Below are 14,314 nucleotides of genomic sequence, written 5' to 3' on the forward strand. Positions count from 1 at the left end.
AAACCACAGGAATTAATATTTTCGATAGATAATCCAGCAAAAGATTAAACTACTCAACTGATTCGATACAGATATAAACACAGATTTTTCGAGGAGCAAATACAGATGAAAAGATTTTTTAGGACAAAAATACAGATTTAATTTTGGCAACCCTGGCCACAAGCTTTAAACCGTCTATGCTATACCCGATAGTCGTTGCGTTGCGTTGCGTTGTGACGATGATTTTGGCGGATTGCACACTGACTTCATCATGTTTGACTGCTGATTATCTAATAAGAGTTGCTTAGGAAATGGTAAGTAGGAATTCATACCAATTCGACCCATATTAAAACCTCAACAGCATGATGCATCATTGCCGGCCGCCCCCATCTCCATCGTTCACAGGGAAGGATAAAGGATAAGGTAGACAGGAAGTGTTGATGCTCCACCTACTTAACGGAAGGACGATTCATCAGACTCTTCCATAGGTGTCGCGGAGTTGGTAGTTTGAAAGGGTATCAGGTCTAGGATTCGCTCCAAGCAAGCGATGCGACCTGTAAAGCATATTTTATTACGTGGTTGTTTAGTTAGTCTTCGAGTGCACGATCACTCGAAAAAGAGATCTTGTTTAGTTTTTGGTTTTTTTTAAACTCTGGGCAGCCGGCTACCGAGAGTATACTATGTTCCCTAGACAAAAGCAATTTGAACTCCACTCGGCCGACCGTGGGAGTATTGCCTAGAAAAGCTAATCTTACCTGCGTAATGGGCCGGATCACTATTTATTGCAACAGTATTTGGACAGAATTCGCTACTTCTTCTCTACGATATATTTATTGGCTTGAAAACTACCGAGTGACACATTATACAGGCTAGAGTGACACATTATACAGGCAAAAATAGCGCGAGATGTTATAAATCAAGGAAAGTATTTCTTATTTTCCATATCCGATTTGTGGAATACAAGTATACGAGCGATAATAACGAACACTGAAGGGAAATATAAAGGATTATTAACCTGATGCACGGGCTTGTTAGCAATAACGGAGCTTGAAATTAGGTTCATAAAACAGACGCGGCGAATTTTCAATACGTATTGACCCGTGATCATAGATACTAGTCAGATTATTCGTATTGGGGCTAATTTCCGATCAACTATTCATTTTTACGGCAATGTTTTCTCGACTAGATCTGTTCGCACCCTCTCATTCTGCTACTATCGGCAGAAGGCACTCAGTCGTCGCCGGTCTAAGAACCAAATGTCATCAATAGACTTAGACTCGCGTGGAGGCATGAGATAGGAAACTTGTGAGAATTTTGTTATCCCACCGTTTGACGACCCGTCTATGCTATACCCGATAGTCGATGTAAAACTGTAAACAAAAAATACCCAGCCTGTATGCGATTCATACAGGGTTGTAGTACTGGGTGGTCACCACAACGACGATATTGCCCATCACTCTCTTATCGCAATGGTGTCTGCATGACTAACGCAATCACCGCGGCAAGATAAGGGAAATGTCGGACATGTTTCAGGTATATGAGGCGCCAAACATGCGTTTGTACATTTTATTCAATTTGTTGAACATTACATACTTTGAATTGTAGCTTGGAAAACTCGGAAATGTTTGCAATTAGCAACCGTTTTGTAATCACGAATCTAGTTATCATACATTGGAAGTATCAGAAACGTTACTATTTTTATTTATATTTGAGGATAGTCAATAGTAATGCTATTACCGCCTGTTAGGCCATTAGGTAGCATCGTCATAATAGTTTCAAAATTAATTTTGTTCATAAATAACATCAAAAACAAATTTAGTTTTCATTTCCTAAAGATAAGTGTTTTTTTTATTCTAAATATAACGCAGTTCTCTGAGGAATATTAAAAAAATAAACATACTCGAGGAAGTTAAACCATATTCAGATAAGTAGGGTCAACATTAAAATCAATTGTCGTTCACATCTTTTGCTATCTACAACATTTTACATGCAACTTTTTAAAGTTGAAATCGGTCTACTATTTCATTGCTACCACGGTCAGAGGCAACTCGCCCTTATATATTTCTTTTTATTGTTGTAGTACTACTGTTGCAAACACTTTTAGTTCATAAATCACATTTTCCCTTAATCAGCCTAAATCTCTGACTTGTCCGCTGATGTGAGCAAATTTTCGATTCCCCCGGACTAGTGACGGACCAGAGAACGATACGTACCACACTTACATGGCGGGTCCGTTACGCCCGGAAGAACCGAACAACTCGTACAATATACTGTCGGCAAATGGGACACTCGCTGAGCACCTTACCGCAAGCCGTGCACGTGGTCATGTGACCACACTCCAGGATCACGCACTCGATTGGTGCATCCATACAAATTTTACACAAATCATCCGACGGTAGTTTTTCGATAGCTGAAATAAATAAAATGGCTTGTCCAAATGTGTATGATGACATAAAACTCGAAAACTAGTTTCTCACATGGAATGGACTTGTAATCTCGCCAAAGCCGGAGAACGCGCTCACGGAGCTCCGGCTTTTCGCAGCAACCTTTAAAATCGACACGGTTCAGCATCAGAATCTCCTTCAGTTGTTTGACCGAAAGAATGTCCAAATCAGCGCTGCATTGACAAAGGCAAAACATAATTGAAAATTTGGTTTGACTGTCTTATTCAACTAATCTAAGAAACAAACGTTCCCTACCTTTCTTTAATGTCGCTTAGTTTGATGTGACTCTTGCTGGCCAACTCTTGATTGCCAGCCGAGTAGATATTGATGCTCTCAGCCTCGTCCCCATCCGCCTGCGGATAGCTGAAATGTAACCGACTCTCATCTGATGGCATGTTCTCTGCTCGAAGCTGTGATACCACCGAAATACTCGCACTGATTGATCCGTTTGGTTCTATCTCCGCCAAACTGCTGCTTGGTTCCTCCGTAATGGATTCGCTGTCGGTTAGCTCAAAAGAACCCTTACTTCGACGCTCCAGGTAGCTAAGGAACGCTTCCAACTGTTGTCGTTTGGCCATCTCCGAAGCTCCTCTTGCCGTTTCCAGCTGTTTGCGGAACTTTTTCAGTTGCTTTCGAATACTGCTTCGTCTTTTACCGCACCTAAAGCACTTGTTGGTTGTGTACACCGTGGCTTGACTTTGACTAGAATGAGCTGCCGAGACCGGTTCATGAACTGGATTTGTCGGCGTGGGTCCAATTTGTTTCATCTCAAGAATCAGACAGCTATCAGATCGCCGCCTATGAATTTGACTGGAGCAAGGAACAACACGGGAATGGATTTCTACAAGTTTCTCTGTAGATTTTTGAACATCTGTGGTTTCGGTCATTGTAACAGTACCAGACAAAACGGAATTGACAATCTGCCAACGGTCAGCATCTGCCGTATCGTCCACTAGTGGTCCCGGTAGAGAATTGATACATTCTTGATTCAGTTCGTCAAACGAGGAGGAGGAAGTGTCGGTTTTCGATTCAGGAACCGTCATATGACCAATTGTACTCTGGCTGGGGCCGGCTGTGATCAAATTGTCTTCTGACTTGGCAGAATCTTTTCTATGTGGCGCTTCCTTTTCGTCGAATTCACCTTCATCATCCGAACATTCACAGCCATTCTGATTTGCATCTGATGCGAGCATATTATCAATTCTAGCACTTAGTGATAGATTTACGTTTTCCAACCGAGCTGCAGTAGATCCTTGCCGACCAGCTGGGGACGAAACGGATGAAGTATTGCTACTCGAATCTGCTCCGCTAGTAATGCCACTACCGCCGCTAGTATTACCATTGGTCGACGAGAAGTTTCCTTCATTTGGTACAATGGTTGTACGACCAGCGTCTGATCCAGTAGCTTCCGGAACAGACGCTTGGCTACTATCGTTGTTGGATTGCCGAGAATTCACTCGGTATACATCGTTGCTTCCGAAACGTGGCTGTTGGGAAACATTCTCTCCTGCCTGTCCCCGCTGACGTAGATTTTCCTCTGTGGAGTATTTACGAAGTGATCAGAATTAGAAATATTGAAAAATACAAAACAAGAGAATTCAAAGCCAAATCTAGGCTCTACTACCTACCGGTGCCCAGCTTATCGGTGATGGACGTAAACAAATTTTGGCAAGTGTTTCTAATTTGATCATACGTATTCGTACAATTTTCCACACTGGCAGCATAAAAATTACCATATCGCGAGGAACCTCCAGACTGACTGCTCCTTCCGCCAACACCACCACCACTGCTTCCACCCGTAGATGAGGCTGAGCTTACATTAAACGTCCTACCGTTTCCGCTGCCTGCACTACCCACCGGGCTTCGCGGGCTGCTTGCTCCGGAATTTACATGAGCAATCACCAGATTAATCAGGTCATCCTTTTCCACACAACCGGAGGTGGAAATATGCTTCGACTGAAGAAAGAATATCAAATCTTTCACCTTCAGTTGACCAAGATCCACATTGGAAAGCGGACGCTTCGTAAAAATTAAACAATTGTGACACAGGATCCGTTCCTGGCGCTTTTCTAAGCAATTCCGACAGAACAATCGTCGGCATTCGTAGCAGGATTTTTTTCGCGTAATCAAACCAAATTGAGCGTGACAACTTTCGCACGGCATTTTCTGCTTACTGATGTCGAATTACTTATCTAGAATTAAAAATAAACTTCTCAACACTTCGCAAGAAGCAACGTCATCCGGTAGATGCTGCAGAAAAGCAATCCTCCAGTCCTGTTCACAAAGCTACTCAAAATGATTCCACTGATATTATCTGAACCCTGCCATGAAATCATGTTTCCCACTGGAATGTAAAAGTTTCCACTTCAACGGAAACAAACTCCTTAAACAGTCGCGGATGATTAGAAATATACTAAAACCATCGAATTTTACAAAATCATAGTAAAAATTGCGAAACGAAACGAAAACACTTTTCTGATGACTGCGAGAATGACTGCGAGGATGACTGAGCTAATGACAGATTAATGAATATTCCTGAATACCAGAGACAATGGTATAAATATAAAGATGTGCGGAAGGAAAAAATGAATCTCGCGATGTTCCAAACAAGTAGGCAATCCATGAGACGTTTCTGATCAGCTGATTATTTCTTGTTTACTTATTCTGACGTTACTCCGAGGGGAGCTACGTCCAACAATATCGTTGACTCGATCCAACATCAAACGAATCGGACTAACAAAGTTATTTGTCGGACGAGTTTTTCTGTTCGCAGGAGTAGACTTGTTGACAGAACCCACCGCTGAATTGTCAAACAAACGTCTAATGGATTGCCTAAGTGAATATTTTACGCTGACGTCACAAATGAACTGAGTGTTCATTTTTGACAGTTCGTTTGTACTGTTTACATGGACTTAGAAAAATTCTTGACGATTTGCTTCGAGCGAATCTAGTCGTCCACAAATTTTTCTAAGTCCATGTAAACAGTACAAGCGAACTGTCAAGAAAAGTGAGGTTTGTGTCAGTAATGTGGTTTTTGTTTGAAGCGAAACTGAGTCAGCTTCTAACGCCAACTGCTGTCAAAATGTACGAACTGACAGCGGTTGGGGTTAGAACCTGACTCAGTTTCGGGTTCAAGCGAAATCGTCATAAAGAACCTAATTCCCAGTAAACGAAATGGCGACTAGGCTGGTTAAAATACATGCCGGCGAGCGGTACCCGGACAGAACGGAACATCGGAATTGATAGTCGAAACATTGGATTTACAACAGTTATTATTGTTAACAACAATTTTTATAGTAACATCAATGTTTTGGTCTCAGTACTTTGGTAAGATTCTACACAAAAATGACATTTTTCGATTTTTCGTGTATTTTATTTGATATTATTTTCAAACGCACTTTTTTCACCATAGCGTCCCATTTGACCGCTTTGTGGAACGTTTTCCAGTTTTTAAAACTTTGGTAAGGAGATATTATATATAATGTGATATACAGTCGTGATTCGCTGGTTGGGCCACACCTCTGTCCAACTAACAAATTTGATTCGTTAGTTGGACGTCAGTCAGTCAGATGTCAAAAACTCTCCAAAGGAGACGTTAGTAGTGTCATTTCATCTATTCACATCTCTAATAATTGTCAGATTGATTGTCATAGTAAATTTGACATAAGATTTTGACATTCAGATACTTTTTAGTTGGACAATGGTCCAACTAGCGGAGGTCCAACTAAAAAGCGGTCCATAAAAAGTGTCCAACCAGCAAATCACGACTGTATAAGATAAATCTAGCTCAATATTTTCTATTTACAGGCTGGCAATCGTGAACTGATCCGGGCCAGTTTTTGGCCTGCGTGGTCGATTATCAAAAAAGACAAAGGCGAGGATAAAAGGCAACAAATGTCACGAGAATATTCGGCAGAACTTGTACATGTATAAAGTAAATAGAAGTATGGTTCAATATTGCCACAAATGCTAAAGGTTTTGTTTGCTAACTTTTTATTTCATCTTATGATCCAAGAGCCTAACGACCTGTTCAGGCTATAATCCAAATAATATGTGGAGTCGTTGGACTGTTTATAATTTTGTTTTATTAGGGTAAGCATCTACATACTGCGATTCAAACATTAATAAAAATAAATGCAAGTAGTGATGTCTGATTTTTGCAAATTATCCATCAATCGAATAATTTTTGAGAGCTTGATTAATGCATTCGAATAATCGACCAAGATAATCGATTATAATCAATTATCGATTACTTTGTAAATCTTAGTTTGTCAACCAAAAAAAAGGTCATTGGATACATTTTGAAAAATTTGGAGGAGTCTTGTCATATTTTTTGTTCTGCGACTTTCATTTTCAACGCTCACCCTTCATTAATTATGCTCTCGATTAATTGATAGCAGCTACTCGATTTGCTCGATTATACCGAAAGCTTGTAATCGATTATTGATTTTTCGATTATTTTAGAAATTAATCGATTATTTGCGTTAATCGAATAAAAAAAGACATCACTAAATACAAGAAAAAAATGATTTCATTAAAATCCCAATTATTCTAGAAATAAAATTTTATAGTAAATCCGCTGTAAAAAAGCAAATAAAATCATTGTTAAAACAATGTAAAACAAGGTCGTTTTTTCACTGTTACATCGCCCTTTTTATGTAAAAATCGGTTTTACAACGAAATTGATTGTAGAAACAACAAATTTTATTGTGTTTTCATTGTACATTTTGAATCATATCTGATTCTTTTGCACAGTTTTTCATTGTGATGTAACAAAGAAAATCTTTGTAATTCCGTTATACATTTTTATTCAGGAAGTTTTTAGTGCCACAAGCAATAGTAATCAATTTTACCACAGAGAACAGACATCCATGATCGAACAAAAATATTTAAAAAACGTGTGTAAACATTTGAATTAATATACGATAAACACTGGCGCCGCCACACCAACCTATCACAACTATCCGTCAAATCCATTCCGGAACCGGTTCGAAATCCAGTGGATTCAGTATGGAATCTTGCTCAAAGAAAACAACCGATTCCGGCTCTATCGGTTGATGCATTTGAGCTGGAATTCATGCTGGAACCCCGAACCGGTTCCGGACTAGTTTGACTGGGTAGAGTAATAACCGCTGTCAATTCTGTCGAACTCAGCCACAAAAAACATGACGACAGTAGCGCACCTGGTTTGGATATCCCAACTACCTTCGAAACCGTTAGAGATTCTACACAAGTTGAATGCTGAAGATGGACGTCTGTTCTCTGTGATTTTACCGTTCGCCGAGAAAGTCATTCAAAAAATTTTATATGAAATGTTATTGAAAATTGATTTTATTAGTGTTACACTATGTTCACACTACAGAGTTAAAACATGTTATAATAATTAACAACAAGAAAACTGTCATAAAGATAGTGTTAAAACACGTTTTAACTCGTATTGTGAACGAAGTATTAAGATTTGAAGTAATTCTCTTTTTTACTGTAAATGTCGATTTTATATTAAAATTTACTGTAGAAACATTAAAATGTACTCTTTTCGTAATGTAGAAATTACTGTCACAGTGAAAGTACTGATTTTATTACTTTGCATTTTTATTCGGAAACCCAACGGACAATATTAAAGAAAAACAAAATGCAGAAGCATCAGGCCTTTTTGAAAAAAAAAACAAACAAAACGTTTAGTTGAATTCTCGACAAACATATGATTACGGCCTAAAAGCCAACCGTCAAAACCCACTTTGAATGGAAATTCCGGACAAACCGTTACACGCCAATCACAGATGTTGGTAGTAAATGAAAGAGAAAAGTTTTCTCTTTCATAAACTGTTGTGAACTGTGTTCGACTAGCAACGGTTTGTCTACAATTTCCATTCAAAGTGGATTTTGACAGTTGGCTTTTAGGCCGTAATCATATGTTTGTCGAGAATTTCAAACTTGACGAATGACTGTTTCAAACTGAAATGGGCATTTCTCGTCCAGAAGTTCCTCTCAAAGTGAATTTCGACAGTGTGCTTATTGGCCCTTCTCAAAAACTACGCGAGAAGTAATTAATTTCTTTGAGTTTAATTCATAAAATGTGTAATTTTATCTCAGCGTGTAAAATTCATGAACAACGAGTGAACTCTTTTTCATTTGCTTCACCTTTTTTCAGTGTTGCCCGCATCATATCATCTTCATTCGTAGCGTAGTTCGGTCGCTTTTGTTAATTTTCGGTCAGTCGTAGAAATCGTGGCAAAAGTCCGAAAATTAAGTGCTGCGCTCAGCGTTCTCGATTATAAAACTGAACCAAACAATCGCGTCGCGTGCAAATTTCTTGTGAAAAAGTTTTAAATCCGTTTTCATTTTCTGAATTTGTAAATCCAAGCATAACAACCCAGTATCAAGATGGTGGACAAAATCGAAATGAGTCTGGATGATATCATAAAATCACAGCGCCCGCAACGCGGAGGTGGTAGCCGTGGCGGTCCGTTCCGCAACGGTAATAGTAATGGTAGCGGCCCTCGAGGTCGTGGTCGAAATGGGTCCGTCGGTGGAGGATACCGCTCAAATCGTGGCCCATCGGGCGGCGGTGGTGTCCTCAAGGGACGCAATCGTGGTGGAATCCAGCGATCATCAAAATACGCACGGGTAAGCGGTGGTTGACCGAAATGGACAGTGAAAGTTGGCTCGAACTGTTAATCGAATACGGAGTGAAGAAGCGTGTTATTTTTCTTCGCGAAAATATTACGTGGGTGTTATTTTTTGCCTAGCATGGGTGACGAAATTTTACAAAAATCTACCGAGTTTGGGAAAAAACAAAATGGCGGACGAGGTTTATTCGTCTGACATTCTTCAGAAGCGCCGGCTTCGTGTGAAAAACAAGGAAGACAAGTGAAGGACGAACAGAAAGATGCTAGTGTGTGTGAAGTCATTTTTGACGTGCCGGTATCGTGAACCGTTACTTAACGGTTTGTTTTGTTTTTATACTCGGGAAATGATTAATGAATTTTGAACGTTTTTCTGGGAAGAGCTTGGAAATGCTGAAAAATTAGTAGTGTTTATATATTTGTTTCTTCCAAAAAAGGGGTTACCTTAGCGTCAACGTATTTTCTACCAATTTTACATGATACCCAATTTGTACCACGTATATGTGCTTATCTTTCCGAAAAGCGCAGATCTGGAAGAGGTTTTCTGTTGAAGTTGAAGAGTATCACTGGATGTAACCTAGGATTTACCACTTTTCTGTAATGGTCCATGATTTAGCGCAAATGAGATGTCTTGAGGATTTTCTTAAACTGCCGTCTGTCGATTCTTCGTAAATGGGCTTACAGATCCGGATGGCGCTGGGAGAGATTAAAGATCTATATCAAGAACATGAGTGATTCCGAACGGTTTTCTTCCCCATTCTGTTCCGCCGTTGGCGGCCGGAAGCAGAGCGAGAGAGAATAACTACTAAGGGCTGCTGCTACTGCGGTGGAACTTTACGAGTCACTTAACCCGAAATTCTAATATCACAACACCATTCCCACATCCAAAACAAAACCAACCACATTCACAGGGTGACATGAACAGCGCATGGAAGCACGATATGTACGAGGGAGCTCGCAAGAGTCGCCTGTTGGCAGCGGCCGGACTAGGAATAATTGGCCCCGGAGGACTGGGTAGCACCAAACTGATGGTATCAAATCTGGATTTTGGCGTATCAGAGTCGGACATCAACGAGTTGTTCGCGGATTTCGGGCCTCTTAAAAATGCCTCGGTACACTACGACCGATCGGGAAGATCCTTGGGTGAGTTTGGGTTTATCTTCTAAGCCGAGCAATTTTAAATGTGCAGTACGTTTAATTAATTCTTTTTTTTGTGCAGGCACTGCCGATGTGATCTTTGAACGTCGGGCCGATGCTATCAAGGCGATGAAACAATACAACGGAGTACCCCTGGACGGTCGGCCAATGAGCATACAGTTGGCGACATCAGACATTCCGATCCCGCGGACACCACGATTGGGCTCCAGTGGGCCTGCCCGTTCCCCTCGGAGACAGAGTAGCGGTGGACCTCCTAGAGGTGAGTGCCTACTATATTTGTAGCAAATAAGCCTTGTACAATTGACATTCGAGGTCGTTTATGACATCGGTGTAGCGTTGCATTATTGAACTTATCTAAGACACATGCTAACAATGTGTCGTAATGTTAGAAAAACAAAATATTCAAAATGTTATCAATCTTCATAGGTTCCAACCCATCGAGTCGTCGGGGAGGAGGCAGCGGTGGAGGTGGTCCACGCCGACAGCAACGTGAAACCAAAACCGCAGAAGAGCTGGACGCTGAGTTGGACGCATATACCAAGGATATGAAGTAATGATATCAAGAGTACACAGCGCACAGTGGATCCACTCCATAGAAAAGCAGGACAATACCTCAAAAGTAGATGTAAATAACTGAAAAGTGTCATCTATGGGTAATTTTGGTGAATTTGATTTTGATTAAATTAGACGCCAATTTAAAAGTTAGACAACCTAGGCTCCAAATGTTTTTTTTTTATTTCGAAAAAGTGAATTTAAGAACTTTTCAGTTCAGAAAATTTGTATGTAAACAGAGACAGTTTGATAACTTAGGTTAGTCCCTAGTTATGATTTAACCAGGGCGGTTCCGATTTAATGATATTTGGCGAATAGAAAATCATAATTTTCTAAAGTTGTTTGTCGACGTTCAACACAATTTGTATTCTTTAGTAAAAAAATATATTTCAAGGCTTTAATAGCTATATAAAAAAATCTCATGTACTGATTTTTGAAAGTATGCATTTGGAATAGTTATAAAAGATGCGTTTCTTAGGCTGTTTGATAGAAAGTCTGTCTCCATAAAGGAACTAATTCTAAAAATTATCAAACTTCAACCTTTGGCGAGGAGCGGCGTTTAGTTTATTATTTTTTGAGCTAGATAAAATTCTACATAGAACTTCTAGAAGAGGATTCTTATTCTCACAGTCATGTTACCTAATGGGCCTTTCATAAATTACGTACCGCCCTCCCCCCGGTTTACGACAATATGTGACATGTTGTGACATATGGTGGAGGGGAGTAAGAACATTACGTAACATGATTTACTGAAGAAAAAAAAATGCATTTGTCACGTAATAGGGGAGAGGAGGATAGAGAAATTTGTTGCATGGGGGAGAAGGAGTCAGTTTTGAGGAATTTTTGCGTTACGTAATTAATTAATGGTCCCTAGTGGCCAGAAGGAAATTTTTCTAATCACTATGTGACGTGACGGTAAGAATATGGCCCGAGATCATTCAACATGCTTTTACAGATAAAAACGGTGACACTCGGAATGTAAAACAGTCTGTTTTAAACAGCATGCCTTTATTGATTTCATCGGTAATTTTTTAAATACTGATTATTTTTAAAATGTATGTACACCAATAAGTTTCTGAGATTATTTGATATAAGGAAAACCCAAACCGTTGAATTGCCATTTTAGTATTATACCTATCGAAGCGGGATGAAGTAGAAAAAACTTGTTTCTCAAATTCTTGCAGATTTCCAAGATATTTTTTAGTTTGAAGAAAATATGGCACTTTTACTGTTCAATTGATTTACTTTAATTTGATAAATACATTTGCAGGTACGCTACATTCATGAAAAAAAAATATAAAAGGTATGAAAATCGAAAAATAAATTTGAGGGTTTTGTCCGGCCTGGCCCCACTGTGCGCGTGATCTCTTACACATCAATTGTGTAAAATTTAGAGTAAGGACCCTATCACGTTGACCTTACTGACAACAAACAAAGACGCTACAAGCAGATTATAGCTTGTTGCGATGTAAATAAAAGTGAATAAAAAAAATAGAATGTCAGTATGGTTTTCAAAGATAATAACAATCACGGAGTTAAATAGCAGCGTAACCACGATTCATCAATTAGTGAGGCAACTAATACCTGTGAGTTACGCGTTTCAGTCAAGAAAGGATTATAAGGTTGGATCTCTGACCTGAGTCACCGAGACTGAACATATGATGATTATTTTTTAATTAATAATTAAATGGATTAGTTAAATATTACTGTCAAAAAAGTTGTATGCCGTGATGGGGCAAATTCAATTCTTAAGGAATGAGAACGTTGTAGTTTGACTTATTTCGAAAAAAATATACTACGACAAAGGGGAAAGTGCGCCACAAACAAAACATTAATTTAACTCATAGTGACAGTTTGTTTTAAACACTAATGCAGCAGCCGGAAATTTTGTACTTGAAACCCCTATACACACACAATCTGCCGGAAAGCCCCACAACAAGCTTAATTAGTAAATCACGGACAAGCAACCGAAAAAATGGAGACGCATATATGTTATTTTGAAACAGGCTCATCAGTTAGCTTATAATGTTTAGTTTAATGAAATAATACTGCAGGATAATGTCCCAATAAAAGCTATGTAATTGCCCAACAACAAAACATTTGTTTTCTATTTTGTTCATTGCGGCCTCTTGGAGTTTCCCTTTATTTTCTCGTCTGCATTAACGATAATAGAAATATGCAGCATATTTGGTTCCCCCCTAGGAATTTTTTGAGGAATGATACAACCATACATTGCGTTTCAACGAATTGCTTTTTCGCACGAATTTGACTCGCATTCCCAACAACGACAGTAAAACTAAACGACAGTCAGACAATCGGAACCACATTCGGTTGAAATATCAATTCATAGAAATACAGAATAATGACAAGAATTTGATAAATAAAATAGTTCTATTAAAGTGGAACCGGTACCGAGCTATTGAACTTTTTCTAAAATTGTTTTAATCGTCTTTCTTTTTTAGTTTTACTTCCATTAGAAAGTTCTGAGATGTTCTCATCTTTTAGGTAGTTGGTTTTATTGTAAATAAGTTTCTAGAATGCGAATGTCTATCGTACAAAAATAACTAGATATTCGTGGTTTTTGTTCGGAAATGTGCGCCGTAATTGTATCATTCCGTAAAATAATTAATTTTAGTATATGGGTCACGATTGGTTCGTACTATTTGAACGTGAGCGAGCATATTATTGCGTTATTAGCACCGCCCTATTTGATGACTATGAAACTGTCGAAATCAGCGGGTTGGTTGGTTCGATGCTGAGTGACTGCCAAACAGCAAACGGCCAGAAAAATCCGACCAGCAACCGAACTCATGCAGCGGCTACACTTCAGAACAGTAAACGATAAAAAAAGTTTTACGAAACTACAATATGAGGAGGAAATGCAGCCCAGCTGCGGGACGATAATCTACTAACATTCGATGCGCAGAAACAAGGACAAGTTGGGACTTTATTCGAAGTGATGCAGATATTGGTTAGTTTTGCACAAAGCAACAGCGATTAGAACAAGTCAGTTCACATGGGCACGTGTATTTCGCCTCTATCATTTCAAACAATGGCTTGAGCTGGCATCGTGATTTCAATGATGGAATTGGATTTAACGTTTTAATAAAAAAAAACTGATACGCATCAGTTTTTTCTTGGGAAGGTTTCAAATTGTTTAATTTCAAAGTTAGCAAGCATTTTTATGTATACCGATAATCTACTAACAGATCGCACAGGCGTAGCTGCCAGATGGAAGGAGCATATTTAAATGCAATAAAATTGAGAGAACAAACGAGTGCAGAAGACATAAACAGAATGAAGATTGGGAATGATGGGCAAGCTGTGGATCCTTCCACAGTAGATCGAGTGCAAAAGTCTATTTGAGAGCTGAAAACGGTAAGGCCGTTGGGGAGGACAGAGTCGGGAGTGACCGGCGGTATGAATAAATGCCCTACGTGATCGGGACAATCGGAGTGGAAGAAGAAATAGGAACTGACGAGGTATAATGATCTCCAATGTCGCTTTTAAGAGATAGCAGGCTGCGTCGGTGAATACCAACGCGGGTTTCGAAAG

General features: G+C 39.3%; 2 protein-coding genes across 2 annotated transcripts; one reads left to right on the forward strand and one right to left on the reverse strand.

Moving 5' to 3' along the window:
• Positions 1-1,531: 1,531 nt before the first annotated feature.
• LOC131686733 (RING finger protein B) lies at positions 1,532-4,933 on the reverse strand. Its single transcript, XM_058970669.1, has 4 exons — positions 4,052-4,933; positions 2,679-3,960; positions 2,457-2,596; positions 1,532-2,389 (listed from the first exon to the last, which is right to left on the reverse strand). Exons 1-4 carry the CDS (start codon positions 4,584-4,586, stop codon positions 2,214-2,216), a joined length of 2,133 nt encoding a protein of 710 aa, XP_058826652.1. The 5' UTR covers positions 4,587-4,933; the 3' UTR covers positions 1,532-2,213.
• A 3,650-nt stretch (positions 4,934-8,583) lies between these two features.
• Positions 8,584-12,856, forward strand: LOC131686734 (THO complex subunit 4). The gene is made up of 4 exons (XM_058970671.1): positions 8,584-9,050; positions 9,961-10,192; positions 10,269-10,466; positions 10,634-12,856. The coding sequence occupies exons 1-4, from the start codon at positions 8,808-8,810 to the stop codon at positions 10,759-10,761; spliced, it is 801 nt and encodes a 266-aa protein (XP_058826654.1). The 5' UTR covers positions 8,584-8,807; the 3' UTR covers positions 10,762-12,856.
• Positions 12,857-14,314: the final 1,458 nt, after the last annotated feature.

The sequence above is a fragment of the Topomyia yanbarensis genome, chromosome 3, assembly GCF_030247195.1.
Source record: "Topomyia yanbarensis strain Yona2022 chromosome 3, ASM3024719v1, whole genome shotgun sequence".
In the NCBI taxonomy this organism is placed as follows: Eukaryota; Metazoa; Arthropoda; class Insecta; order Diptera; family Culicidae; genus Topomyia; species Topomyia yanbarensis.

Coding starts and splice junctions, on each gene's coding strand:
- LOC131686733 (XM_058970669.1), bottom strand. CDS start 4,586: ATGCCGTGCGAAAGTTGTCACGCTCAATTTGGTTTGATTACGCGAAAA. Junction 3,961..4,051: donor CACCGATAAGCTGGGCACCG/GTAGGTAGTAGA, acceptor AATACTCCACAG/AGGAAAATCTACGTCAGCGG. Junction 2,597..2,678: donor CTAAGCGACATTAAAGAAAG/GTAGGGAACGTT, acceptor TTGTCAATGCAG/CGCTGATTTGGACATTCTTT.
- LOC131686734 (XM_058970671.1), top strand. CDS start 8,808: ATGGTGGACAAAATCGAAATGAGTCTGGATGATATCATAAAATCACAG. Junction 9,051..9,960: donor GATCATCAAAATACGCACGG/GTAAGCGGTGGT, acceptor CCACATTCACAG/GGTGACATGAACAGCGCATG. Junction 10,467..10,633: donor TAGCGGTGGACCTCCTAGAG/GTGAGTGCCTAC, acceptor CAATCTTCATAG/GTTCCAACCCATCGAGTCGT.